Source organism: Halictus rubicundus, unplaced genomic scaffold, assembly GCF_050948215.1.
Source record: "Halictus rubicundus isolate RS-2024b unplaced genomic scaffold, iyHalRubi1_principal scaffold0119, whole genome shotgun sequence".
NCBI classification, from domain to species: Eukaryota; Metazoa; Arthropoda; class Insecta; order Hymenoptera; family Halictidae; genus Halictus; species Halictus rubicundus.
Window position 1 is genome coordinate 396,758 of NW_027488660.1, and position 26,800 is coordinate 423,557.

The 26,800-nt window shown below is 48.6% G+C and overlaps 1 protein-coding gene and 1 long non-coding RNA gene across 2 annotated transcripts in view; one reads left to right on the forward strand and one right to left on the reverse strand.

The window, feature by feature from the left end:
* The window catches only part of LOC143363758 (uncharacterized), a 254,301-nt gene that overhangs the window by 23,743 nt on the left and 203,758 nt on the right, over window positions 1-26,800 (reverse strand). The window lies entirely within an intron of this gene.
* On the forward strand, window positions 15,820-17,127 carry LOC143363764 (radial spoke head protein 9 homolog). The gene is made up of 4 exons (XM_076804303.1): window positions 15,820-16,046; window positions 16,296-16,461; window positions 16,608-16,896; window positions 16,967-17,127. The coding sequence occupies exons 1-4, from the start codon at window positions 15,820-15,822 to the stop codon at window positions 17,125-17,127; spliced, it is 843 nt and encodes a 280-aa protein (XP_076660418.1).

Genomic DNA, 26,800 nt, shown 5'->3' on the forward strand with positions numbered 1-26,800 from the left:
CCGTTTTTATGTCAAACTGTCCAAGATATAATCCATTATGAGCTACAATACTTGTTCGGCGAAGTGCCGATTGCCGGGACCGTCCAGCGGTGGACGCGGAATGAGAGCACCGGAAAGATGGAGGAAGTTCCGGAGGGAACGAACGGACTTCGCAAGACACAAAAGGTGCGCTGGATGAACGGTAATTTATTAAAAGACACAACTCTCGGTACATTGACGCTCGGACGAACACGGAGGACGACGATCACGGAAATCTTGCACGCGGCGCGTCGGAGAATCTTGACCGCGGAAGAGCGGAGATCTTGTACGCGAGAAGATGCGATTCGCGACGCGGATGGAAGAAGATTATTGCCAGAATACCGAGTATCAATTATATGAACTTTAATCGATAAGCGAGAAGAAAGCGGACGTTCGTATGTTCGTGAACGAACGAGACTCGCGATTGAATTCGTGCGAGGCGGCTGCGAAAACGTAACTCAATCGGCGAGTATAGAGCGTGAACTAGACGCGAGTCCGCTGAGAGCGTACGGTAGAATGAACATACGAGAAATCGTTGTCTCCGTCGGAGCGATCGGTGGATCATGAAGAAACGGGTAGTTTGAAATTTGGGGAAACAACAGGAGAGAGACGAACGAAGGACGGAGCAGGAGCGATACAAAGGAAGGACGAAACAGAAGCGATCGCATCGACGACGACGACAACATGTACGAGACAAGAACAATAACGGGCTATTTATAGATTGGTCTCAAACAGAAATTAAACCAAGTCGTTACCGTTCGAATCTCGAACAATACTTAACAAAAATCGAACTGTATCAAAACGTGCAACAGGGCTAAATGTCTCTTTGTAGTCTATCCCTTCCTTTTGTGAATAACCTTTGTTTTTCAATCATTTAAAAGACAGGATTCATAGAAGTTCAGATTAAACAATGTTCGAACTTATACTAGAATGAAATACACAATTTCCCGGTTGAACAAATTCTTGCTTCGGCATAAAAACCTCGACGGATTACGAGGAAAAGCCAAAGCAAGATGCAATAAATTTATTCTATTAAGCAACTACAAGAATTTCGCCGTACGAAAGCCCAGTATCAAATAGTGTTTAAATATAGATAACGAGGTTAGAAAATCGGCGTTTCAAGCAATTTACATGCTAAATGACATTTTAGTCTAAAACTAAGAGAGCTCTCTTACCGTTAATACTCAAGTCTCTGCGCGTAGTGATCCACAGCAGAGTTCCACTGGAACTCTGCACAATTGCCGGCTGGCCCATAGGGCACTCCTCTGCCGGCAGCACTACGGCTAGCCTTGCAATCCGTCCCAGCTTCGGGATTCACTGGAAAGGAGCTTCAAAGCTGCCAATGCCCTTGGATCTGTGAGCCGGCCTGGGAGGATTCAAGTATTGCCGAACCGAGTGCGAAACCAAATCTCCTATTACCCGGAATCACTCGCGTGAGCATTCAAACCAAAAAAGCAACTCAATTTTCAATTACGAACTATCGCATGAAGGACCCGAGTCGACTCTCTCCTTCTGACAAGTAAATTCAACCTTTTTTCTCAACACACTCTTTCTTTGTTTTCGACCGTTTCCACAACAACGCCTGCTTGTCAATCGCGACCACCGTGAATCGCTCGCTAGACTCGCATATATATCTACATGACGCGATTATCGTCTTCCTTCGCGATGATACGATCGACATTACAAAATCGCCGCGAACAACCTTTAATAACTAATCGCGCTTTGAAACGTATTCTACTATCTTCATTAAATTTCTTTACATAAGCCCACCTACTACTAATAACCGTTTGCTTTTCCGGTTTTTCTACGAGTATCCACGTCTTATTTTCATGCAAAGAGTTAATCTCGTCTTGCATCGCTTTCATCCACTGATCCTTTTCTTTAGAATTAATTGCATCACTATAATTTTCAGGCAACGCTTCTGCCACAAATGTAATCGGGCACCCATAAAATTCAGTACGCTTAATACGTCGTCTATCGCGTAATTCTCTTACGTTCTCTTCAGTGTCTTTTAAAGAGTGCAAGGCCCCTGTTAATCTCCCTTCTTCCTCAGTACTATTGTCTATACTGTCCTGATTATCTTCAACTGAATTAGTAGCCTCATTATTTCCTTTTGAGTTACTAACAGTCACTTCATTCGAACATACCTTTTCTAATTTAAACATAACATCGCGACTTAGAATTACATCTCTCAAGCCCGGAACCAGAATACGATAACCTTTGCAATTCTCGATATATCCAACAAGAAACCGTTTTAACGCCTTCTTATCCAACTTTTTCCTTTTCTCTACAGGTACGCGAACAAAGCACTCAGTCCCAAAAACTTTTAAATTGTCAATATTCGCGACTTTTCCATACCATAACTCGTAAGGAGTTTTATTCCCTTCTTTAGTCGGACCTGTTCTATTAATTACGAACACGGCGGTGTTCATTGCTTCAGCCCACAAAGACAAAGACATTCCCGACTTAGAATAAATCATTGATCTTGCTGCTTCTACTACAATACGATTTTCGCGCTCCGCGATACCATTTTGCTCAGGTGTATATGGAACATTTACCGTATGTTTGATCCCTTTATTGTCCAAAAAAATTGTTGACCTCTCTATTTTTAAATTCTTTTCCACCATCTGTGTGAAACACTTTTATATTCTTATTGAATTGATTTTCAATCTCATTACAATATATTTTTAGTTTATCGATTACTTCCGATTTATGGCGAATAAAATAAATTGTTCTAAATCTCGAAAAATCGTCCTTAAAAATTACAAAATATAGCTTTCTACCCAACGACTCTTGTTCCGTACCTCGGGGATTCTCCCCATACCGGAAAAGTCAGCCGTTCATGTTTGGCTCTCTACCCCTAACTCCATCAGTTGCAAAGGAAACAGTCCGTAGGTGTTGTGGACTGGGCATTGGAAAAACCCCTCGTTCACCACTTAAGGATCATTAGAAAGGTAGACCGTCCCATACGGGAAGTAACTCGCTTAACCGCTACCGAATCGGCTTGCGCCGACCCAGGAGCGTTACCAGCGGGGGCCACGAGGAGGCGGAGTTACCAGCTTAGCGCTCGGTCTCTAGCAGGTTTCGTGAACGGTGTGGCAGCCGTTCTCATGACTATTTCACCCTACGATCCCCAATACTCAGTTGTTGAGGTATTACCTGCGAAGGATCGTCAGGGTTATTTTTTGCCTGTTTCCCTTATGTGCCGAAGTCTGTCCGACTAAGGCATAGTTCCATGGCGTGTTTAAACGCCGCACAGCTCTTATCTCTCAGCCCATGATTGGCTGGTCTGCCTGCTCTCTTGCAGTTAATGCAAGTAGGCTTCTCTTGTTTCGACGGGCATTTGTCATAAGTATGCCCGTCTTTGCCGCAGTGCCCGCACGTGTCCGTTTTCGCTCTGCAATGCTTTGCAACGTGCCCAAATGACTGGCATTTGAAGCACCTAGTTGCAGCGATATAATCTTTCAGCCCGTAGGCTTGGAACCCTATGAAGACCCGGTTCCTGTCCAGCAGGGTTTTCCGGGTCTTTGTTGATACCTCCGCCACCCAATTGATGGTTTCACAGTCCTTTTTTCCTGTCTTGGAGAGGAGTTTAAACTCCTCTTCCAATTTTTCCTCTGAGTCAATTTCCAGATTCTGGTTCTTGTTTGCCTTCTTTATATCCGCCTCAGATGTTTCCGAGGGGATTCCAAATATTATAATTTTTGGTCTCCTCTTGGGGAGGGGACCAATGTCCATTTGTTTGAGTAATTTCTCATTGCTGAGGACTTGCTCAAGGTCCTCAGCTGTTTCGGTCTCTATGAGAATGCCGGAGTTCCCGAGTTTCCTCAGGTTCCGGATTCGTATCTTTTCTTCTGTCGGATTGCATAAATCCGACAGAAGAAAAGATACCTTTTTGGTCTCATCGCTATTTTTAATTTTACTGCCCTTTACAGGGTAAGTGGCTGCAGCTGGCTTGGACTTTGTAACCGGGGTCCTTTTAGCCAGCTGCTTAGTTGCTCGGTTTGCCTTTATGATGTCTGAGTAGAAGAGCGGCTTGGAGGACGGGGCCTCTTGAGCACGACTCTTCTCGGACATTAGGTTGTCTATTTTTACAGAAAGCTCATTTAGCTTTTCTGTTATCTTTTCTATTAGTCTGTCTTGCACGGGGCTCTGCTCCTTTTGTGCGTCTAATTTTTCCCTTAGTGCTGTGTTATCCCTGTGGAGTTCAAGCCTGAACTCTCTGGCTTCTGTCTCCGCTTCCTGCTGCTCCCTAAGTAGGGAGTTCAGGAGCTCTTCGCCTGTTTTTTGTTCGGGCTTGCTAAGTCCCCTAAGCAACCTTCTAAGGAGTTCCTCTGCATTTAGTGTTTCTTATGTGACTCGTTGCACGCGTCACTTGAGCGTTTGTTCTTTCTCTTTCTGTTGTTGGGGAAATCCCATTTATAGTCCTCTGGACCTAGGTCCGAATACGAATCATCTGTGTACTCGTCCGATTCGTCATCCCAGACAGTAGCTATGTCCCTTTCTGTCTGGGTCGTTTCTTTTTCGGCCTTCGCCTTTCCTCCAACTTCATTTTTCTATGCTCCACCTGCTTTCTTCGATTTGTTTTTAGATTTTGGCTCATACATATTTGTTCCCACGAGTTGGGACGAAAGACAGTCACTCCCCGGGTTACGCCCTTTCCGGGGAGAATGCTATTACTGTCAGGATTTCGCCTGGTGTCCTGAAGTTAGTCGCTAATGGCCGGTGGACCCACCGACCGCCACGTGTCAGACACGGGACCTCTTTCACCGCGATCTTCAGCTTAGAAGGTTAAGGGTTTGTTCAAGGGGTTCGCCTCCCCGTTGGGCCGACCGGTTAAGGTAAGCCCCCGTTTCTCCCGTTCTGCAACATACCACCTGATGTATCCGGTGGGTCGTCGCGGCAGAGGGGAGTCTTCCGGGTGAGAGCCGCGGTTATCGCAAGCGATAACTCACGCATGGGCTCTCTGAGAGCCGCGGTCATCGCGAAGCGATGACTCCGCAAGAACTCTCTTTATGAGAGAGCCGCGGTTGTCGCAGAGCGACAACTCATGCAGGAGCTCTCTTACCAGAGCCCCGTTAGTCACCCGAAGGTGTCCAGGTCCTACCACGTGAAGGAGGGTTTGGTGCGTCAGGGTTATACCATGATATAAGTCCCTGACGCTTATAAGACCCAGGCCCACAATCATCAGCATGTATAATTTCGCGAGGTTTTTTAGCGCGTTCTACATTCTCGTGAAAACTTAACCTGTGTTGTTTTCCGTAAGTACAGCCTTCACACATATCATCGTCATTCGAATCATTCACATTTATACCCACGTTTTGCAAAAAACTTTTCACGTGCCTTTTATTTTGCTGACACAAACGCTCATGCCATAACTGTAATGAACCCGACTTTTCCGATTTTAAATTTTTATCGACCTTTTCCATCTGTGACGACTACGCGAACTCCCGGAAGGGCATAAGCCTAAACCGAGAGAGCGGGATCTCTCTAATCGTCCAGATTTACTACCCACTGTTCCGCTGCTCTCCCGACGGTTAAAGCATGAAGGAACAGGAGGATTTGAATGACAAGCTATGGGTTCGAGTAGATGAACGAACTACGTATGAATATATTTACGCAAATGCGGAGAGAAAACAATCGAGTGAAATCGGTTAACATAACCCGCACGGCTGTATAGGGACCGGCAAGGCAACAGTTTAGCAATATATCACACATGAATATAAACAATATAAAAACATAACGAAAACCACTCACCAATACAATATCTCTCTCCACACAATACAACGGTGGAAATAACCCGCAAAGAGAGAATACAATATGCCGTTGAGTAATGTATCTAAAAGCTAAAATTAAAACGGTTAACTCGTTAAACACTCCGCCACGCGAATAACGATACCGCGGGGCTAACGAGCTACTGTAAAACTGATACTGAACTAAAACTACGAGCACAACGGGCTCGGCAAGACGAGTTAATGTTTAAAACAAATTACAACTATTTAACGAGAGATCTAGGACTTTCCGCCCGGGCGCTATTGAAACCCTAAGACGAAACTCTGCCTAATACGGATCCCACGAATTCGACGACACGCACCTCGCGCTTGTACATCGAAGAAAGATCGCTCCGTGCCGCGTTTCGGCTAGCTCGGCCCGCTGGCCAGCTCCCCTCTCTACGCGCCTAGCCAATAAAATTTGGGTCTCAGACAGCCCAATCACGCGCGTCACGCATTCCTGTCTCACTCTTGCGACTTCTTTCTCTCTCACACACCCATGCCTACACCAACGGTCGCCGAACGGCGTAGCTCGTGTAAACAAAGGAAAACCTTCAACGGTCAACATACCTGAGACGACGCTCGGTGCGTTCGGTTAGGGTGGCCCCACAATTGCAAAGAATTACCGAACACCCTCACGCTCCCATACTCAACACCACATAAGCCAGCCTCTCCCCCGACCGTTGGTGCAACACGCCTTATGTTACGGCCCGACTGACGAGGTCGCTTAATACTAAACAAGGCGACGAGCGGGGCGTCGCTATCTCTCCCTTTGTCTCATCTAAATACTTATAGAAAGTCGCCTTGCTATACTAAGACTAAATATTTTCCAGACGGCGTTGATTCCAAGAAGGGTATTCATTACATAAACACATTTAACGCGGAATAATCTAGAATGCTATACAACGTCAAAGGCCACACTGTGATCAATTAGGGAAATCCCACAATTACAAGAATTATCAACCACAGTGCTACCGACGGATAAAGCCAAAATGGTTTCAGAACTAATAATAATTGTTCGGAACGTAACAGTCCTCCCTCCTTAAAGACATCGTCGTCCCCGATGATGTTAACACGGCTAATATACATTTTGCGCTTAATCGGAACCCAGACTAACAAAACAATGGCTCGAAACGGCGGTCGAAAAAGATTTGTATGCGCGAATTCTTTTTATATTTAGTGTATCTACTAACTGTAGTATCTGCTATATATATATATATATATATATATATATATATGCAATATCTGTGTTCTATCCGTTAATCTAACGGTATTGTATGCGCACATTAACACTGCTTTGTCTATTCTCGCACATCCTTCCACATCTACTACCTGTATTTGTGGGCAATTCCTAATTATACTGCAAATATGCTCGCTATGTATTGATGGATTTGACCTACAGTGTATTTCTCTTAATCCACACAATGACCCCAACGCATACCCTGGCATTTCTGGATACATGTTGTTCAATTCCAGGACCGCTAACTTATCCAAGTTAGATAATGTGTCGAGGGACGACTCTCCTCTGATATTTGTGCAACCACTTAGATCTAGGTGTTCGATCTGTGTGAGATTCGCACTTATTTCTTGTACCGTAGTGCCTGTCACCCATCCACAAAATGTTAGTGAGAGATGCGTGATTCGACGTTAATCCCGGATTATCGGTAGGGCTTGATCTACTGGTCCCAGTTCTATTTCCACAAAGTCCCCTCGTCCTATTTGGAGCTGGTCATCCTCCTCATCTTGGTTCAACTGGTCCACGCCGAAGGTCAGCGCGTGGATTCTTAGAGTTCTTAGCGTTTGTTGTAGGTTTCTATTATTGGCTAAAGTACTCAATATAGTGTCGTCGGTCAGTGTTTGTTGTAATATTAAATCCAAAGAGTCTAAGGCTTGTAACCTTCCTAGTATATCGATTAAATATTGTACTGATATTCCTACACACTTGTCTATTTTAAAATGTTTCAAGTTTGGATTTAAGTAATGTAATGCTTTCCCACTTAATACAGTTTTTGTTAATTCAAATGTCTCTAAATTTTTAGCTTTTTCGAGCACCTGGGCTAGGTCTGGCTCTATCGGTGGTTGTGACTTTCCAAACGCTATATGTACCACTTGGTTTGCCCCTTCGACAAGGTTCCTAAGTGACGTTGGCCTTATGGTCGCTGCTGTAAAATCTAAATATGTAAGGTTCGGGCAAGTTTTTATTGCTATAGCTATTATTTGTGGTTGTAGAAGTTTTGAAATACTCTCATCATCTACCACTATCTTTGTTATATGGTTTGCTGTTCTACGTAATAACCAATGTAATGCGCCCATAGTAACCGTCTTACCGTTCCACCCATGCGGCCAACGCCAATCAGTCACATCGAGACGCTTAATTTTACCATACGACGCTAAGGTCCCCTCTCGCCACCTTGTCGAGACTAATTCTAGTGCTACTCTATCCTGAAATTGTAAATACGTCGCAATCTTCGCAATACACTCCACCGGTAGGAGTACCTTATCCGAAAGGTCTAGGCCCGGAAACGCATTAACCGACGGTCGCGGCGCTATCAGTTTAGCCTCATGCCACGGGTCTGCAGGACGGATCCTTAGCTTCCGCTTGTGGACAACGAAATTTTGTCCTACCAGTTTCTTTGCTTGTTCCGGTTTTTCAAACGTGATGAACGCCTGATTGCCCGTGGGTTTCCTCAATACTACTGCGTGTTCCGCTCCGTGGGGTCGGAAAACTTTCAGTAAGTCCTCCTTCTTGGTATGATTGGCTAATCGCAGTATTAATAGCCTCCTTCCTTCTCCTGCTGTCCCTGAACTGCATCCTGGTTGCGGCTCCATGGTTCATTTATAATCCTATGGTTACAATGCTTGTATAAGTTCGTGTAAATATAATCGGAGACAACACAACACATAAATAATAATGTTTCTCCTTTCGCGCCAATCATGGCAGCGGTTCGCATTCGTATCACATCGTTTGTGTCCCAATGACTGGCTGTTTATGTCGCATGACAGTCATGTCCACGGTCTGATTTGGTTAACCTTACAATTGCTTGTGACATCCGAAGATGTGGCTTAGCCTAGGTTGTTCTGCAACTTATTTACAATATTTTATTAATATCTGCTTAAATAGTTTGCGCAATTCGCCAGTCGGGCCCATCGTTGCACAAGCGCCGACCGTATCGATGCGTCTCATCCGTTAAGATTTGCAAAGTGAATAGCGGTAAATCTTTAAGCATTAATATGTCTCTCTCTTCCAGCGTTAACAAGGTTTATAATTTCAATTTATCTACATGTTTGGTGAATTGTTTTCCGTTATCATCTTCTAAAATAACACTGTTCTTTGCCAAAATTCCAACAATTTTGTATGGTCCATGATAACGGCTACTAAACTTTCCAGCTCGCGGCTCGACTACGACGCGTACCATGTCCCCTATTTTTCCGCGGAACGGTCGCGCCCTTTTATCATAATAAACCTTGGATCTTTCCTTAGCCTTATTCTGATTTCTCGCGGCTATTGTATGCATTTCGTTTAGTCGTACAATCAGATCAGAAAGATAAGTGTTGTATGTGGGTAAATTTTCGTTCCCCGCGAACGAACTTGGACAACGAGCAACTTTTCCGAACACCAATTCATAAGGTGTGAAGTTGGTTGTTTCGTGTACCGAAGTGTTATATGAAAACATTGCGAACGGTACTAACCTATCCCAATCGTCATATCTATCTACATAATGGCTGATGTATTCCGTTAACACTACATGGCTTCTCTCTAGTGCTCCATTCGTTTGTGGTCTATAACCAGATGTCATAAAGTGTCGGATTTTGAAAACCTTCGTCAATTTTTGAATGTTGCCCGAGGAGTACCATATTGTAATATCAAATGGGTCGTTAAAGCGTGCGCGATTGTCTCGGCTCTTATGTCAGGAACGGGAACTGCTATGCAGTATTTTGTTAAATTATCTTGCATCGTTAATATATGCCTATTTCCGTTGGGAGTTGTTGGTAATGGTCCTACTGTATCCAACGCTACCCTCTCAAAAGGTTCTGCGGAAGTATCCGTTATTAACATGGGCTCGCGTGTTTTAGAACGTACCAATTTTTTATTTTGACAACTGTCGCACGAACAAATAAATCGTTTTATTTCTTGTAACGTGGACCTTCACTCGCCGCGTGGGAAGGCGGGGGCGGGATCCACTCCGGGAATTTATGGGCTCAGAGGCCGGGCCGCGTACGGCCGTGAATACGCGGTCCTCCCGGTACTAATAGATTGCCGAAGGTTCTCGGAAATCGAAAAGAGCCTGCTGCTCGGGCGCCAGGCACCGGAAGGGTGCCACGCGAAACGCGGACGAAGTCCGCCCTTAGCCGAAGCTGGGGGCGGGAGGTGAACCTTCGGGAACCGCGAGAATGTCGAGAGGCGCGAGAAGGGTCGGGGGTTCGGACACGGAAGGGAGCGAGGACAGCCCTCACGGCAGGGCGGATCGCGCAGGTGAAAAGATCGATAGTCGGGCTGGGCTCTACAATTTTATTGGCGTCGGATTTTACAAAGCCGCGGCCACGTGGCCGCACCCGAGAGCCCGCGCTCTTCGTACAAAGTTTGCGGTAAGGTGGAGGGTTCGCAACGCGCTGTTGTCGATCGGTAAAATACGCCGCGGGGGTGCGGTAGATCGGCACGAGAATAGCCCCTCGCCGAAGCGAGGGGTTCGCGGCACGCAGGTGGTCGGCGCGATTACGGTATGACTGTCGCGGCGCGGTTTCGGTTCCGACGGACGGCGAACGCTCGGCGAAAACTTCGCGATAGGCTACGCTACGGCTCGATAGGAATAACGCGAAATGTAACGTAACAAATGGATGGTTGCAAACGGTAACGGCGGCAGCTCCTCCGAGGAAGACTTCCGCACGATATTTTTCCGGGAACTCGCTGCCGAGGCTCAAGGTACCGGTGAATTCGGTACGAGCGGAATGTCCGAGGCGAGAAGCGCCTCGGCGCGCGAAAACTCGGGGAACGAGACGCGATATTACGCGTCCGACGGGCGATCCGCGAGCTCGCGTTGCCGCGAGGGCACGGAATCGTCGTCGGCCGACCTCGTCGGTTCCCCGACAGAGCCTGGCGAACCAACTCGCGACAAATAAACGAAATCGGTCACTTAGGGGACTCACCGTTCCTGCCGGTTATTTTTCTGCCGTCTGTCGCGGTTCTGCCCGTCTCGCTCGGGATGGTCCTTCGGTAGTTCGGCTCCTGCCTCGCAACGGTAACAAGATCGTGGTCCCGCTGTAGCTCGGTATTAGAACTGCACGCACGTCGCGTGTACGATAAGAGGACGAATCTCGGTAATATAAGCAACACGGCGGTCCGGGCTAATTCGATAGTTTTTCTCTGTGCGACACAGTACGGAAGTCACCGCGACAGTAATTCGGCCTAGTCCGTTCGTGTTACGGCAGGGTCCTCGCATCCCCACTCCTTGCCGTAGTCCGGCTTTTCCTCTAATAGGGCGCGCGTCTGGCGCGAGATTCGGAACTCGCAGGATCGTGCCTACGTCGGGTCCTTGGGCCCCAGACCTTACGCGAAAATCTTTCCGAAATTGGAACGCGGGGCAGATCTGTGACTTACCCCGGTATGGAGAGGGGGGGGGGGCGCCTACACCACCCTCGCCGAGGCCCCTTGCAATTGGCTAGGTGAGGCGACGGCAGGACCGCGAAATAGGTTGTCGGATGGTCGACAGGGGCCTTCGTCCCGCTTCGTCACCTCCGGGTTGTCTGGCCCGTGTGTGGCGTCGCCCATTCCTCGTTATTACCGGTGCACCGGATTTGCGTATTGGCCATGGTTTGGCGTAGGTGGTCCCGCGAAGCGCTGTGCCCTTTCCTCAGGTCGGCTGGATACCGGGGTGCCGTTCGCCTACCTGAAACTTGCCGGGCTCGGCGCGCGCGAAAGGGTGAAAGTGCGAGTTTCCTGTCGATTCGGGAGTTCCCCGGGGAGCGCTTCCTAACCTATCGAGCCGTGGTTCTATTCGCGACAACGTTGTTTTCGGGCAGTCCGGTCCCTTCGTTCGGTTGTTAGGGGCGCCTAAGGGCGGCGGGGTTTGTGCAACGTCACAGCGGATATTACCATTGCTTTTAAAGACGGGAACAATCGGCGTTGCCCATTCGCTTACGTCGACTGTCTTTAAGTGCCCCAAATTCACTAGTCTGTCTAACTCTTTTTCAACTAGCGGTTTTAACGCATGTGCTATACTTCTACATTTTAACGCTATTGGTCTTGCATTCTCTTTAAGGTGAATTTTAGATTCACTCTTGTTATACAACCCGGGCGTTTCGCTAAACAATTCACTGTATTTTTCGCTCAATACAGCAGCTAAATTTTCGATATTTAATTTATTTATCACGCTCACACCTGTGTCGCCTATTTGCAACGGCCATAATCCGAACGCTGCTAACCATTCCCTACCAATTAACGCCGGACCTGAACCAGGCAATACAAAACATTCTAACATGCGTTTCTCATTTTTAAATTCGACAATCAAATTCGTTAATTTTCCTATCGGTTTCAAAATTTGCTCGTCATAAGTTTTCAATTTCCGTTCTGTTTTTTTCATTTTGCAATTTCTAAGATAAGGGTCTAGGGGGATAAGACAGGTCTAGCGGCCCCGGCGGGAATTTTATTGGTATTGTGTGGAAAACCATCATTTTAGGTTGAAAACAATCCCCTAAAATTTTAAGTCGCTAACCCTTCATTTAAGGGTGATATGAGGGTAAACACCCTCAACTTTAACATTTTTTTTCTCGGTTGTTAATTAAGATATTGAGATGAAATAAAATCGAAAATATTCGAACTTACTTCCTTCATATCATATATTTTTTTCATAATTGTAATTAAATTATTAAGACTAGAAAAAAATTATTTAATTTTTAATTTTTTTTTTTATGCGTGGGGGTGGCAAGCAACCCTTCGAGTGACCACTTCCAAAAAATTCAAGAACAATGTTCTGTTACCTATCTAATACGTACAAAAGTTTCAAGATCGTCGGATTGGTGGAACATAGTTAAATATTGAAAAACAAATGAAATTACGGTATTATAAAGTAGGGATAGTACTATTGGTGGTAGATTTGATTAATGATAATATGTATTTATTATTGATTCTAAGATACTCTGGCTACGATTCTCAGCGTGGCACTCTTAAGGCTCGTACAGACCTGAACATTTCGACGAACATTGCGCCGAACAGCGAACGAAACGCAAAATCGACATTCATTTCGGCGCGCAATGTTCATCGAAATGTTCAGGTTTGTGCGAAGCTCACCCGTTTGCGTTCGTGCGCGCGGTCGATCCATCGCTTGTCGGTTTTTCGACATACATCTAAGGCCTCGTACAAACCTGAACGTTTCGACGAACATTGCGCCGAACATCGCGCCGAACAGCGTCCGAAACGCAAAATCGCGTCGAAATGAATGTCGACTTTGCGTTTCGTTCGCTGTTCGGCGCAATGTTCGTCGAAATGTTCAGGTCTGTACGAGGCCTTAGACTCATTCGGTTTCTCTGCGACTTCCACTTAAAAGTCCCCAACACTCGCTCGGTCTTGAACCCAAAATCACAAACACCCGCTGCATCGCGCTCGACTGTGAAACAAGCATTAATTATATTTTTATTTAAACTTAGAAGTGGCAGTTCTAAAGTAATTATTAAAAATATATTCGGTCTGCAACATGAACAACAAGTGTCAGGATATTTCCATCAAATAATTAACGCATTTGAAAAGGATGTTTTGGGAAATCACTTCGGAATAAATACAAAATCCAGAGCCGATCTCATTTTAAATGAAACAGCGCGCGTACCAAGGAAACTTTTTGAAATAAAAGATTCTGAATTAGTAGTCATTTTTGATGGAACATATGTTAGACACGAGAAAAGTAAGAATAATGTATATGAAAGGAAATCATATTCTGGACAGAAGAAAACATCATTATGTAAACCGTTTACAATTTGCACAACAAATGGATATATTATTGACACGGCAGGACCATTTAATGGTACCATGAATGATGCGTCAATCATGAAAATCTTATTAGTAGATCCTAACGGAATAAGTTCACTTTTACAACCCAATGATTTTTGCGTTGTGGACCGTGGTTTTCGAGATGTTGTCGAGCATATGAAAAATAGAGGATATAATGTTTTAATGCCAGCTTGTAAAGGAAATCGAGCACAATTGATAACAGCAGAAGCAAATTCATCACGCTTCGTAACAAAAATAAGATGGATTGTTGAAGCTGTCCATGGCGATATTGCACAGAAATATCGTTTATTACACCACAAAATGGACAATAAACTTCTACCATGTCTTAAATCATTGTGTCGAATAGCATCCTTTCTACACAATGAATTTGGTAAAAGATTAGATACAGATCCAGAAATAGATTTAATTATTGATTATATGAAGAATCAACGAATAAAAACAAACACGCTTCAGGAACTAGTAGAAGGAAAAAAATTAAATCGCCGTAGAAAACCATTTACACGAATGACTGCCAACGTTGTAATGGATTTTCCAGAAATGACTGAGAAAGATTTGAAAATCTTATTCACAGGTAACATACTTTCTTGCATATGTATAACATTATCACATATAAAACTATATGCTACTTATGTAATATTATGTACAGGTACCTCAATTAACCCAGGCGGTATGCTATCTAGCGGAGTTAATGAGGAATGATGATATTTTAAATATGGAATATTTAGAGGAAACTAAAAATATTATAAGGGTGAAAGTTCATTCGAGGCATATTAATCGCAAAAGTTATCAATGCTACATTGAATATGTACCACATGCGATTAGTTATACCGGAATTACACGATATACATGCGACTGTGCTAATGGCAACAGAACAGTAGGTTGCTGTTCCCATGTCGCTACCATTATTTACTATTTATCTCATGGGCGATTTAAATCGAAAATTGTAAAACCAGCGGAGATATTAACCAATATATTTGATACGACACATACTGTACCAGTAATTGAGGAAAATAGTGACGAAGATTGAATAAATCTATATTATGATTCCTAAACTTTTCTTTTACACCTACATAATGTCTATTTATATTGCAAATTCGGGAAGACAGGAATAGAATATAATACGATGCGAATAATTGATCAAGGAGGGACATAATCTCCTGATAAGAATTATTAATTAATAATTAGTCGTAAGAAACACTGCACTACACATTATACTATTATAATGGGATAATTTCATTTGTTTTTCAATATTTAACTATGTTCCACCAATCCGACGATCTTGAAACTTTTGTACGTATTAGATAGGTAACAGAACATTGTTCTTGAATTTTTTGGAAGTGGTCACTCGAAGGGTTGCTTGCCACCCCCACGCATAAAAAAAAATTAAAAATTAAATAATTTTTTTCTAGTCTTAATAATTTAATTACAATTATGAAAAAAATATATGATATGAAGGAAGTAAGTTCGAATATTTTCGATTTTATTTCATCTCAATATCTTAATTAACAACCGAGAAAAAAAAATGTTAAAGTTGAGGGTGTTTACCCTCATATCACCCTTAAATGAAGGGTTAGCGACTTAAAATTTTAGGGGATTGTTTTCAACCTAAAATGATGGTTTTCCACGCAATACCAATAAAATTCCCGCCGGGGCCGCAAGACCTGTCTTATCCACCTAGACCCTTTATTTTTATTCGACGCCTAAAATCGTTCGGATAGTCGGCGACGCCGAGTATCTACAAATAAATCCGCCGAATAAATGGTGGCGTTGTATCCGACCATCCGAATAAATCCTGAAGATAGTCAGAAAATCATCCGGAGGCACGTCGAATACAAATCTCGAAACCAGACGCTCGACGAATAAAGATACAAATAACTTCTCGCGATTCATCAGACTTCGAATAGAAACAAAAGAACAAAGAATTTGTATCCGAAAGCCGTTCAAATAATTATTTCATCGGATACTGCCCAACTCTGCCCTGCTCTGTCAATACACGATTCGTCTAATATTCGCTACGCATTCAATGAGAAAATGGAATGTATAAAATTGCTGGATAGTTTGGACGTCCTGGGCGAAGCTGGTATTTGCGTGGGAACCGAGCATTTCCAGTTGTTGCGTAATTCTCTAACGATACTGCAGAAAGAGAATCATTTCCGAAGATGTTATTACTGGGGAAAAATCTACGGGACTCGAAACGATTATCACATCGCTTACGGCTTCGAGAGGGATTGCATGGACGGGCAAGTTTATTATTACAGGTGAGAAAATGTCGCAGCGGTTTTCAGTCCGCTTCCATCTTGTAACAACGAGTTCCATTCGTAACGACGAATACCTCTTAAGCCATCTTAACTCATACCTCACAAGTCAGGCCGGCGGACAAAATATTACAATCCTGATTTTGTGTCTAGCGGACAAGCCGTCCGCTCCTAAATGCTAGATACAAAACCAGGTTTGTAATACTTTGTCCGGCGGCCTGGCCTGTGAGGTATGCATCGACCCTAATTCAGCACCGATTGTTTCGACTGGTTCCTTCTGCCGAACGCGGACAAATGCGCCCAATTTTTAACGCCGCTCGCGATCAACAAATTCGAGGGCGATCCGTCGGTAGTTACGAACGCGTACAACACGAACCCTCCGTTCCCGCCGAACGAGGATCCCAAGAAGTATTACGAGGTAAGATGGCACCACAGTAAATAAACGTGTTTTCAAACTCGAAGAAAAAGGGGGTACGGTAATGTCTCTTGTAAAGTGGCATTTCGTTCCGGTGACGTTACCGTATCGCCGAGAAAGTCAAACGTAGTTTGATGAGCGTATACCAGGGCCCTATACCGAGGGAATTAAAAGAAGAAGACAGGCTCGCCGCTACGGTGTATTTCATTCGAGAAGACGCCGCGCTGATCCCGCGTGGTGCATGGTTCAAATGTCCGAGCGGCGACGTAATTGAAAATCCCGGTTTCGAAGGACTCGGTCCCGCGGACTGCGTCCTCTTCAAGTCCTTTCTGCACGCGCGTCCTCCGCAACAAAAATGGAACACCAATTTGTTGACCAGGCCTGATTACAATTACGCCACCGATTTTCTAGACACGATCGATCTGGATGTACCGCAAGGTATTGTACAACCTATATAAGATCAATTAGTTTATAAACAATCGCTGTTCGCTATCGCACATTTGCGCAGGTGGTTGGAGCCTGCAAGTACTGCACGAAAAGAACTTGGTATTGTTGCACAGCTTGTATTGGCCTGGTATGACTTTCTATCATAAAATGAACAGACCGCATCACGGCTACCTGTATTTCGGCCACGGGAAAAAGAACTTGGACGTCGTGTCCATGGTTTGAGAGGAGGAAGATCAGGCTTTTCAAGATAACATTGATCCTGCTCCGTGTCAATTGTATCATTTTCGATTAAACGACTTGAGAGTGTTAGAAAGTGTTTTCCTATCGTAGGTCAAAGGACTGGCGTTTCAGCGACCGTGACGTCGGACTGTTTATTGTTTATTCTCCGGTACAGTCGTTGACCGTGACGAAGAAAGTATCCTGCGTGCATGCATTAGACTGGTATGCGTCTGTTTTGAATCGACCCAATAAGTGCGTCGAGTGTTTGATAAAGAATAATCATTGTCGCCTGTATTTTCGACAACCGTTTCCTGACTACTGTTTTCCGAAATAATCGCGGTTTCTATTAGATTTTTAAGGTTAATATTGAATCTACCATCGTCGAGTTTTTATTTGACTACGCTGGAATTAAAGGTTGCATTCATGGGGAATGATTGCAAGAATCCTTTCTGACCCACGCCGATATTTTATTACAGTTTCTTTTTTTCGATTTAAAACGGTGGCTCGGGACCGGCTTTCGTTGTATTTCGGATGAAGAAGAAGGGATGGGGTAGCGGTTTCCTTGTTTTTCTTGTTGTGCTTCGGTATTTTCCCAAAATTGTCCTACCCTGGATTTTACCGCTCTGTGCTACTCGCCCACACCTCCCCCCGCCACCAGTAAATCCGCCATTGGCTAACGAGGCCACATTCGTTGGACCTTTTCGCTAGGTTTATCATTATTCGCGCTGGTTCTCCCCGGATCTCTGAAGTGACGTTATTTTTCAATTTTCAGTTGGCCTGCGTTCCGTGTAGGTGAGGCAATGAGGACAGATGCGTCATTGCGAACCAGGCTTGCAGGCGTGATCGGTTGCCGCGCAATCGCACGAGATGGCGGCATCGAAGGGTTCCTGCATTGTGACATCGCCCGTTAACGGTAAGTTAAACCCAAATCATTTCTACCGTTCTTAACTCGCCGGTCGAGCGGTTTTACGCGGTTAATTCGATAGTGTTACGTCCCGCGGCTCGCGTTTGGTTTTCTTCCCTCCCCCCTTTTGGGATCGCGAGATTTACCGCGGGTCAAGACGCTAATTACCCGACTTCGGTCCACGCGGCGCGTACGTCCGTCGTATGACTCGGGATTCGCGATATAATGGCAAGTCCGGCACTTATCAGCGCTGCCCTATCGTCTCGCTGGTGCCGTTGACGGGGAGTTAGTTTATGGCCTTGGTCACACCGCTGGCGTTCACCTTCGCGTACAGCTTCTTCCTCGGGTCGCGGGCAGGTATTCGGGCGACGTTGTGGATGACTGGTGGAAGGGTGATTGGCACCAGATCGTAACGTGGGCCAGTAGGGATGGACCTGTGTGCGTGTACGCACAGGGACCCTGACTTCCCTTTGTGACTGTGGCTGCTGCTGCTGGGCAGGAGCTGGAGCTGGACCGGCGACGACTCGTATTCTCGCGGAACACACGATTTCGCGGATTATACGCGGAGCGGAATAGATGCCGACGTACGGACTGAAGCGATAGTTGGACACGTCGGATTCGTACTCGCGAGCTAACCGCTTTAATTGATATTTTCGTCCGGCGCGGCGCGGCATGAAGAGCTTTTAGAACAACCACGAATTTACGATGCACTGTCTATTCATTTGGGAATCTTCCGTTATCGTGCCGAGACTGCCTGGTGGGCTCAGACACACGCTAAAGGAAAGATTCAGTCTTATTTCGCGAGAAATTCCGTTCTTGCGCCGAGACAGCCTGGTGGGCTCAGACACGCAATCAGGGAACTTATTGATGATATTTTAATTATTATGTCACGATGCTCTTCACTTCGCGTAGAACCGGAATGGGAATAATAAACACTGAGTTTAATAATAATACTTGTTTAATACGTGAAAAGAATAATACAAAGGTATAAGCAAACTAAAGATATAATTAATACGCGTGATACTGGTTAATGATATAAGCGGTAAAATACAATATGGAAGTAGTAGAAATTATAAGACGCTTGATATAGTAACGCTTTCGAATGAAATTGCAAGATGTGAGCGCGACTGAAGGGCGATCAAGCGCGAGCTTGCGTTTTTCTAGGGGCTACACGGACCTTCTTCGCTCGGGGTCCGTGTGGGGCGAGTGTGACGCAACCGGGTATCAAGGTGGGGTTCGCTAGTACCTGATGACGTACTGTCGAGCGTCTTGGCGCGCTCGCGCATGCAAATGATGGGGAAGTAATAACTTATAATTAACTTATTTTCTACCTTAACATATGATGCGTCGCGGGTGACGTCATCAACAACACGTCGGTCGTCCGACGTGACAATAGTTTCGTAACGGCGTATCGCCGTCCCCAGCACGTGCATTTTCGCAGCTTCCATTCCCGAATTCCGACGGGGATTCCGTGATTCCGGGGCTTCCGTCGTAGCCTCGGCGAAACAGTCGCGTTCGTAGTTAGGTTACGGAGACAGAGAGAGAGAGAGAGCGAAAATATGTATAAATATGTATGTACTTCTTTCTAAACACTACGTGTTTTATGAAGGTTGTATTTAAAACTACGGAGACAGTGAAAGCGAGTATTTTATGTTACTTTATAAAAATAAGTAGAATGCGTCTATCCAAGTTGTTAGCCATTTTTTAACACTAGAACGACCGGAGCAGTCAAAATGACTGGTTCCTAATTTTTCCTTTTACAATTACTGAAATTGTAAAAATGTTTTCATCGGAAATTTTTTAATGAACCTCTTCATTGAAGCACATATTACAATAAAAGTTGTATGAAGTCTGAATGGGCACACTCTTGTCACTGTTACAAAGCAATATACGTCAGTAGCATTTATTGCTCGGTCGTTCTAGTGTTAAATAATAAAGGGTGTCCCAAAATGACCTGACATTTTAGTTTATTAATAAAACGTATTTTCTTTTCTGAAAGGTATGAATGTTTTTATTTTAATATAATGTACAAACATGGAGGTTGGAACACAATATCTGATAAATGGCTGCCTCGTCTCTATGTGCAAACGTTCACACCTCTTACGAAATTTTCGATAACAGTTTGGCATAATCGTGGACTAATCTCAGTAATGTTGCGTCCGATTGCTTCCTTGAGCTCCGGAATGGTCTGTGGATCATGGGCATACAATTTTCCTTTGAGAAAACCCCAAAGAAAAAAATCCAATGAAATTGCAAAGTGACTCGTGGTGGATGCATGGAAAGCTGTTGAATTACTTGTGGATTTTCGGTCCCCCAAATTCATCATTCATCGCTGAAAATGATTTCGCGAGACGGTGCGTTACGATGAGCAAAATCCGTGCGGACTTTTCGAACCGTCTCTGCAAAGTTTTTACCATTTTTGTAGTAAATTTTCACAATTTCTATGCGTTGTTCGGTCGTGTAATTCTCCATCACTGAACCTCAATACTTCCTGATGCCAGTTGCCAAAGATTAGTACTCTATATTCACCATAAAAAAATGGCGCGCAATTTAAAATGTCAGGTCATTTTGGAACACCCTTTATCCACCTAAAGAAATAAAGGCTATAGCCGGTTTTGGGGGCCAAATCGGCCCTGGAAGGGATTTTATTCCAATTTGCGCCATTCGATAGCCTACCAAAAAAGATACCTTTCAGTCAAGTTTTAGCCCTTTAGCTCATTTGTAAGGGTAGTTATAGAGGAAAAACGAAAATCCAGTTTTTGTCCGTCACCTCCTGGGACGACCTTGAAGACCAGCTCCGGAGGTACTACCTCCCACCGGGGGAGCTGCGACACTTAGACCATCAGATCGCCGAACGACGGCAAGGCTACGCGGAGCCAATCCAGGTCTACGTGACGGCCCTAATGACTCTCATTCGCCGCCGAGGAGGGTTCTCCCGGGCACGACAGCTCGACGCACTCTACTACAACATGCGTCCGGAATTACAGCTCCACGTACGTCGGAGCGAATTAGTCGATGCCACCCACCTCATCCAGCGAGTCCGTGAAGTCGAGGAAGTTTTGCATCGCCTACGCCGAGAAACCGGGGGCAGGTCCTCCGACCGCGAACCACCCCGACGTTCCGCTCTCGCCGTAACAGGAGCGTACCGACGAGAAACACGTTGCTGGCGTTGCCGCCAAGCGGGACACGACCGTCACCGCTGTACCAACCCAGCGGTCCGATTCTGCTCATTCTGCGGCAAGGAGGGCATCTTGACCCGCGATTGCCCGTGTCACGACGCTAGGCCATATCCGGGAAACGAAACACGGGCCGGACCACAGTAGCTCCGGGTCCGGCCCCCGAATTTGACGATACCCGCATCTACCTCAACGTATTCGTCGGCCCACACCGAGCCCGTGCCCTCGTCGACACCGGGTCGGTCTGCTCTTTCATCAACGGCCCTATGGCCCGATGGTGCCTCTCCCAGCAGTGGGAACTCCGCGCCGAAGCCACCACCGCCACCCTGGCGGACGGAACGGGTGCGAGCCTCGACCGCAGCATCCTCGGGGTCGGAACCTTCAACGGCCAGGAGATCCTCCACCAATACTACGTCCTGGAGGGGCTCGACGCGGAAATGCTCCTGGGCATGGACATGCTGCAGAAACTCGGGCTACAAATGCGACTGGGGCCCCACCACCTGTACCCGAGCCGAATCGACCGAGGTCTCACGGCCTGTGCCGCCATCGCACCAAGCGGGCTCCAGCACCTCACGTCCACCGAGGGTGAACGGCTGCCGCAACTCCTCGACCATCACAAGGAGGCCTTTAAAACCGTTCGCGGGGTAACCCCGTTGGCCCACCACGAGATCCGACTCCTCGACCCGACGCCTATCAAACAACGATACCGCCCGCGTAACCTGGCAATGCAGGCAATCATCGACGCCGAGGTCGAAGCAATGCTGAACGAAGGGGTCGTACAGCCCTCTTGCAGCCCCTGGAGCTCGCCCGTAGTAATCGCCCGGAAGAAGGACGGAAAATACCGGTTCTGCGTGGACTTCCGGCGCTTGAACCAGGTCACCAGGAAGGACGCATACCCGCTGCCACACATCAACGCGACTCTGGATAAGCTGCGAGGGGCACGCTACCTCAGCACGATCGACCTTAAGAACGGCTACTGGCAAGTACCACTCACACCGGAAAGCAGGCCGCTAACAGCTTTCACGGTTCCCGAACGAGGCCTGCTCGAATTTACCGTCATGCCATTCGGGCTGCATTCCGCTCCGTCAACGTTCCAGCGACTCCTGGATAACATGATCACACCTGACCTCGCTCCGTACGCTTTCGTGTACCTCGACGATATTGTCATTGCCAGCCCGACGTACGAAGAGCATGAAAAGATGCTGGCCGAAGTCTTCCAGCGGCTCCGAGCAGCGAACCTGCGGCCGAACTGGGAGAAATGCCATTTCGCGCGCGAACGACTCACGTACCTCGGGCACATCGTCGACCAGAACGGGCTGCAAACCGACCCGGCCAAAGTATCCGCCGTCACCGAACTCCAGAAACCGACCAACGTTAAGGAGCTGCGCCGATTCCTAGGCCTCCTCTCTTGGTACCGGCGTTTTTTACCCGACGTCTCAAAGACCGCCGCACCCCTCACCGGGTTACTCAAGAAGGCTAGGAGATGGGAGTGGGGACCCACGCAGCAAGCCGCATTCGAGGAGCTCAAGCACCGGCTCGCCACCGCACCTGTCCTCGCCGTTCCGGATTGGGAAAAGCCCTTTACGCTCCAGACCGACGCAAGCCGCGAGGGACTCGGCGCCGTGCTGACGCAACCCGGCGAGCAGGGCGACCGGGTGATCGCGTACGCCAGCCGCACTCTAAATAAGGCAGAGAAGAATTATTCGGCCACCGAGCTCGAGTGCCTCGCCGTCCGCTGGGGAATCTGGAAGATGCGGCATTACTTAGAAGGATATCGCTTCACCGTGTTGACCGATCACCAGTCGCTGAAGTGGCTCAGCCACATCGATAATCCTTCCGGACGACTCGCTCGGTGGGCCATGGAGCTGGCCCAGTGGGATTTTGAGATCCGCTATCGCCGGGGCTCCGAAAATACCGTCGCCGACGCACTCTCTCGCAGTCCACTCCAAGCGTGCGCCGTACGGGCCGCCGTCCGTTGCCCCTGGTACCAACGCATAAGAAAGGACGTACGGGAACGTCCCGGGGACCACCCCGAATACTGCCTCCGAGAGGGACGACTCTTCCGGCACATTCTACACCACCTAGATTTCAACGACGGTGCCCCAGACGACGCCTGGAAGCTGTGCGTCGCCCGCCCCGACCGAGCGCGCGTTCTACGCGAGGTGCACGACGACCCCACCGCCGGTCACCTTGGGGTCGCCAAGACGCTCACCCGACTAAGCCAGCGTTATTATTGGCCCGGTATGTTGCGCGAGGGCGCCCAGTACGTACGGTCCTGCGACTCCTGCCAAAAACACAAGGCCATGCAGCAAGCCCCCGCTGGCACGATGCACGCCACCACCGTGCACCAGCCGTGGGAAATGGTCTCCGCCGACTTAGTCGGGCCACTGCCCCGCTCCAGTGCCGGGCACACCTCCCTGTTGGTGCTCCAGGGTAGGTGCACCAAGTGGGTCGAAATTCGTCCCCTGCGCAAGGCCACCGCGAGCGCAGTACTGCAGGCCATACGCGAGCTCGTCGTGCTCCGGCACGGCTGCCCGACCACCTTGGTCACCGACAACGGACGCCAGTTCATCAGCAACGAAGTCGAACGGGCCCTGCAGAGCTGGGGCATCCGCCACCGCAAGACGCCTCCGTACACACCGCAGTGCAATCCAGTGGAACGGGTCAACCGGGTCACCAAGACGATGATAGGGCAGTACCATGGCCGAAAACAGCGGGGGTGGGATCAGCTGTGTCACGAGATCGCCTTCGCCTACAATACCGCGCAGCACAGCTCCACGGGGTACTCTCCCGCCTATCTTAACGTCGGGAGAGAGCTCGTACCCCCAGGTACGCTACGACACGAACGGGGGAAGCACGCTGGGCCCCCCCTACTCCTCCGTCTCCGCCAGCTGCAGGAAGCACGTGCGTTCGCGCAATGCAACCTCGCGCGGACCTTCCAGCAACAACAACAGCATTACGACAAATATCGTCGTGCTTGGGTGCCCGCGGTCGGATCGCGTGTCCTGCGACGCGGTCACGAGCTATCAAACAAAGCGGCGTTCCGTATTGCGAAACTGCTCGATAAGTACACCGGTCCGCTTATCGTCCAGCGTCGAATTTCGCCGGTAATCTTCGATCTTCGCGACGCTGCCGGGAGATTAGCCCGGCACGTACATGTACGAGATCTCCGCCCGTACCACTCCCGAGAACCGGACCAGGCGTCGAGTGTCAACAAACACTCGCCCGGACAGCAGACGATCGACGAGGGGCTAGTGGAGATGGAAACACCGAATCTGGACGGAGAATCCAGTAAGGATCCTGAGCTCAGTAGTCCTCGAGCCCCAGAACACCATGGGCCTCGCCGACGACACCTGTTTGTGCCAGGTGGAGGAAGAGTACCGACGCCACGGACCCTTCGATCCGGAGGAAGCCCTCCCGGCTCCCAGCCTGCAACCACCGGGGACACGACGGCCCACCAGGCCGCGGCCGATCACGCCCGCCGCCAGGACGGCCCGCTGGGGCTACACCCCGGCCAGGGGCCGACAACCCGCGGTCGTCTCCAGGCCTACGCCCGCCAGAAGGCTACCGCCGGTAGAATTGCCGGTCCGGAGGATGGCTCTCCTCGTCAGCCCCCGGCCGCAACCACCAGCAGGGAGCAGGCGACGACGCAACGCCGCCTCCGGGACAGGACTGCCCCCCATACCCGCGGTGTGTACCGCCAGCGTGCGACCTCCGACCGGGACGCAACGGGTCCACGGCCTGGCGGCCAATCCGCCGAAGGTCGCCACTCGACCAGCCACCCGGGCCGTTCCTCCTCGCCGGCCCGACGACCAGGCCGACCGCGGAGAACGCCGCTGGCCACGACCAGCGGAACTACCCGCACCGCCACCAGCCACTCCACCGGGCTTACAACGGGTGCCAGCCACCAGGGATGGGGGACCGACGGGACCCGAACCGGCAGCGATTCCGTTGGAGGCCAACGTAGCGCCTCAATCGGACCAGCGACGGATACCCGATATGGTGCCCACTCGGCATCAAACGGTACCGAGTAACGCATGCGGGCATCCGGAGAAGCTTCCGCCTCAACCCGCACACCGGGGAAATTTGGCACGAGACGCCGCCTCGCCAATACGTAAGCCACCCTCCGCTTCTTTACCTTGTCTCGCGAACCGCGTCGTCTCGTCTCCGAAGAAAGGGGGGGATGCAACGAGACGTATGTGTCTCGTTGCGAGTCGTTCTGTACCTTAGCCCGCACCAATCACCGGTGCGGGATAGCCGCGCGCCAATCCGCGGAATCCAGCCCGAGCGCGGACCAATCGCAGTGTGCCGAAGATTCGCGAACGAGCACACGAGGTCCGCGTTCGGGCTATAAAGATCGCGACGGAACCAGCCGAAGCCGGAGTTGGTCTGGAGCAGCTCTCGGGTGAACACCCGGGCCCAGATCCTCTCGCAGCCGCGCCAACTCGTGCTAGCCGCGGTATACTATCGGGCGAATACGACGAGGCGCTGGAATCGGCAGAGCGTAAGTGGGTTTACGTCCCCTACGCGAAACCGAGACCGCGACCAGGATCCTGGGAGGCAGTCGATCACCGGCCTGCTCTTTTCAGAGCACCGAGGATACGACACTCCGGACCGTCATCCCCACCACCTGGACCTGTTCCCGCGTCCCGCTCTCCCCTCAGGGATCCAGCGTCGCGCTCCGCACGTTAGTCGTCGATCGGCCGCAGCAGCGTGTGGAGCTCGCCTCTCGGTATACTATCGGAGACGAGCGCCCTCGCCGGTTTCGGGCCGTAGGCATTAGGTTTACGTCTGTGCCTACGTGCTCGAGCCGCGGTCGGGCGGGGACGACGGGTGGGGGGCTCCGCGGATTCCTTACACTCTCCTCTCCGCGCCCCGCGTGCCCAGCCACCAGGAAACAACCGATTCACTATCGTTCGCTGGGCCGCGGCGGATACACCACCTCGAGGATCGGGAGAGTTCGGGATCGCGCCGAGAGCGCCCGAATCAGAACCACGTTAGCGAGTCCGGCTCGCCCGCGCTCCCCGCACACCGCGTTCTCTACACGCGTCGCGACCGTACCCGAACCGCGCCGAGGACGTCCGACGGCAGGCACCGTTCTAGCGAGCGCGTCTCGCCCGCGTCGCGTATTTCCCGCGTATACCGTCGAAACTCGAAAACCGTGCCGGCGTCCCGCGGTTACCGTAGATTATACCTTTTCGCGTAGACTAAGCCGTATAATTAGTGATAAGCCACCCGCGTCAGAATCCACCGTTACGGTCCACTGACCGCTCGTTGTCTAATTGTCAATAGGCCCGGGGAGAAACAACCGGCCTTCACCAGCCCGTCGCCGGACCGTCGGGAAATCCGGGCGGATAGCCCACGGACCGATCCGCGTCCTTTATAACTTATCTTTCAGTATTTCACATTCTTCAGCACTTGGAAAATTAGTTATTTTGTTTTACTCTTACTACACGTTCTCATTAGCAATAAATTAGTTTATTTACCACCAGACACATCGTACTTTATTAAACCATTTCCTTCTCCCTCCCCGCCGGACCCTGGTCGCTGAGCGAATCCAGGGGAGGGACCGCGCGCCTCGCTCGCGCCTCACGCA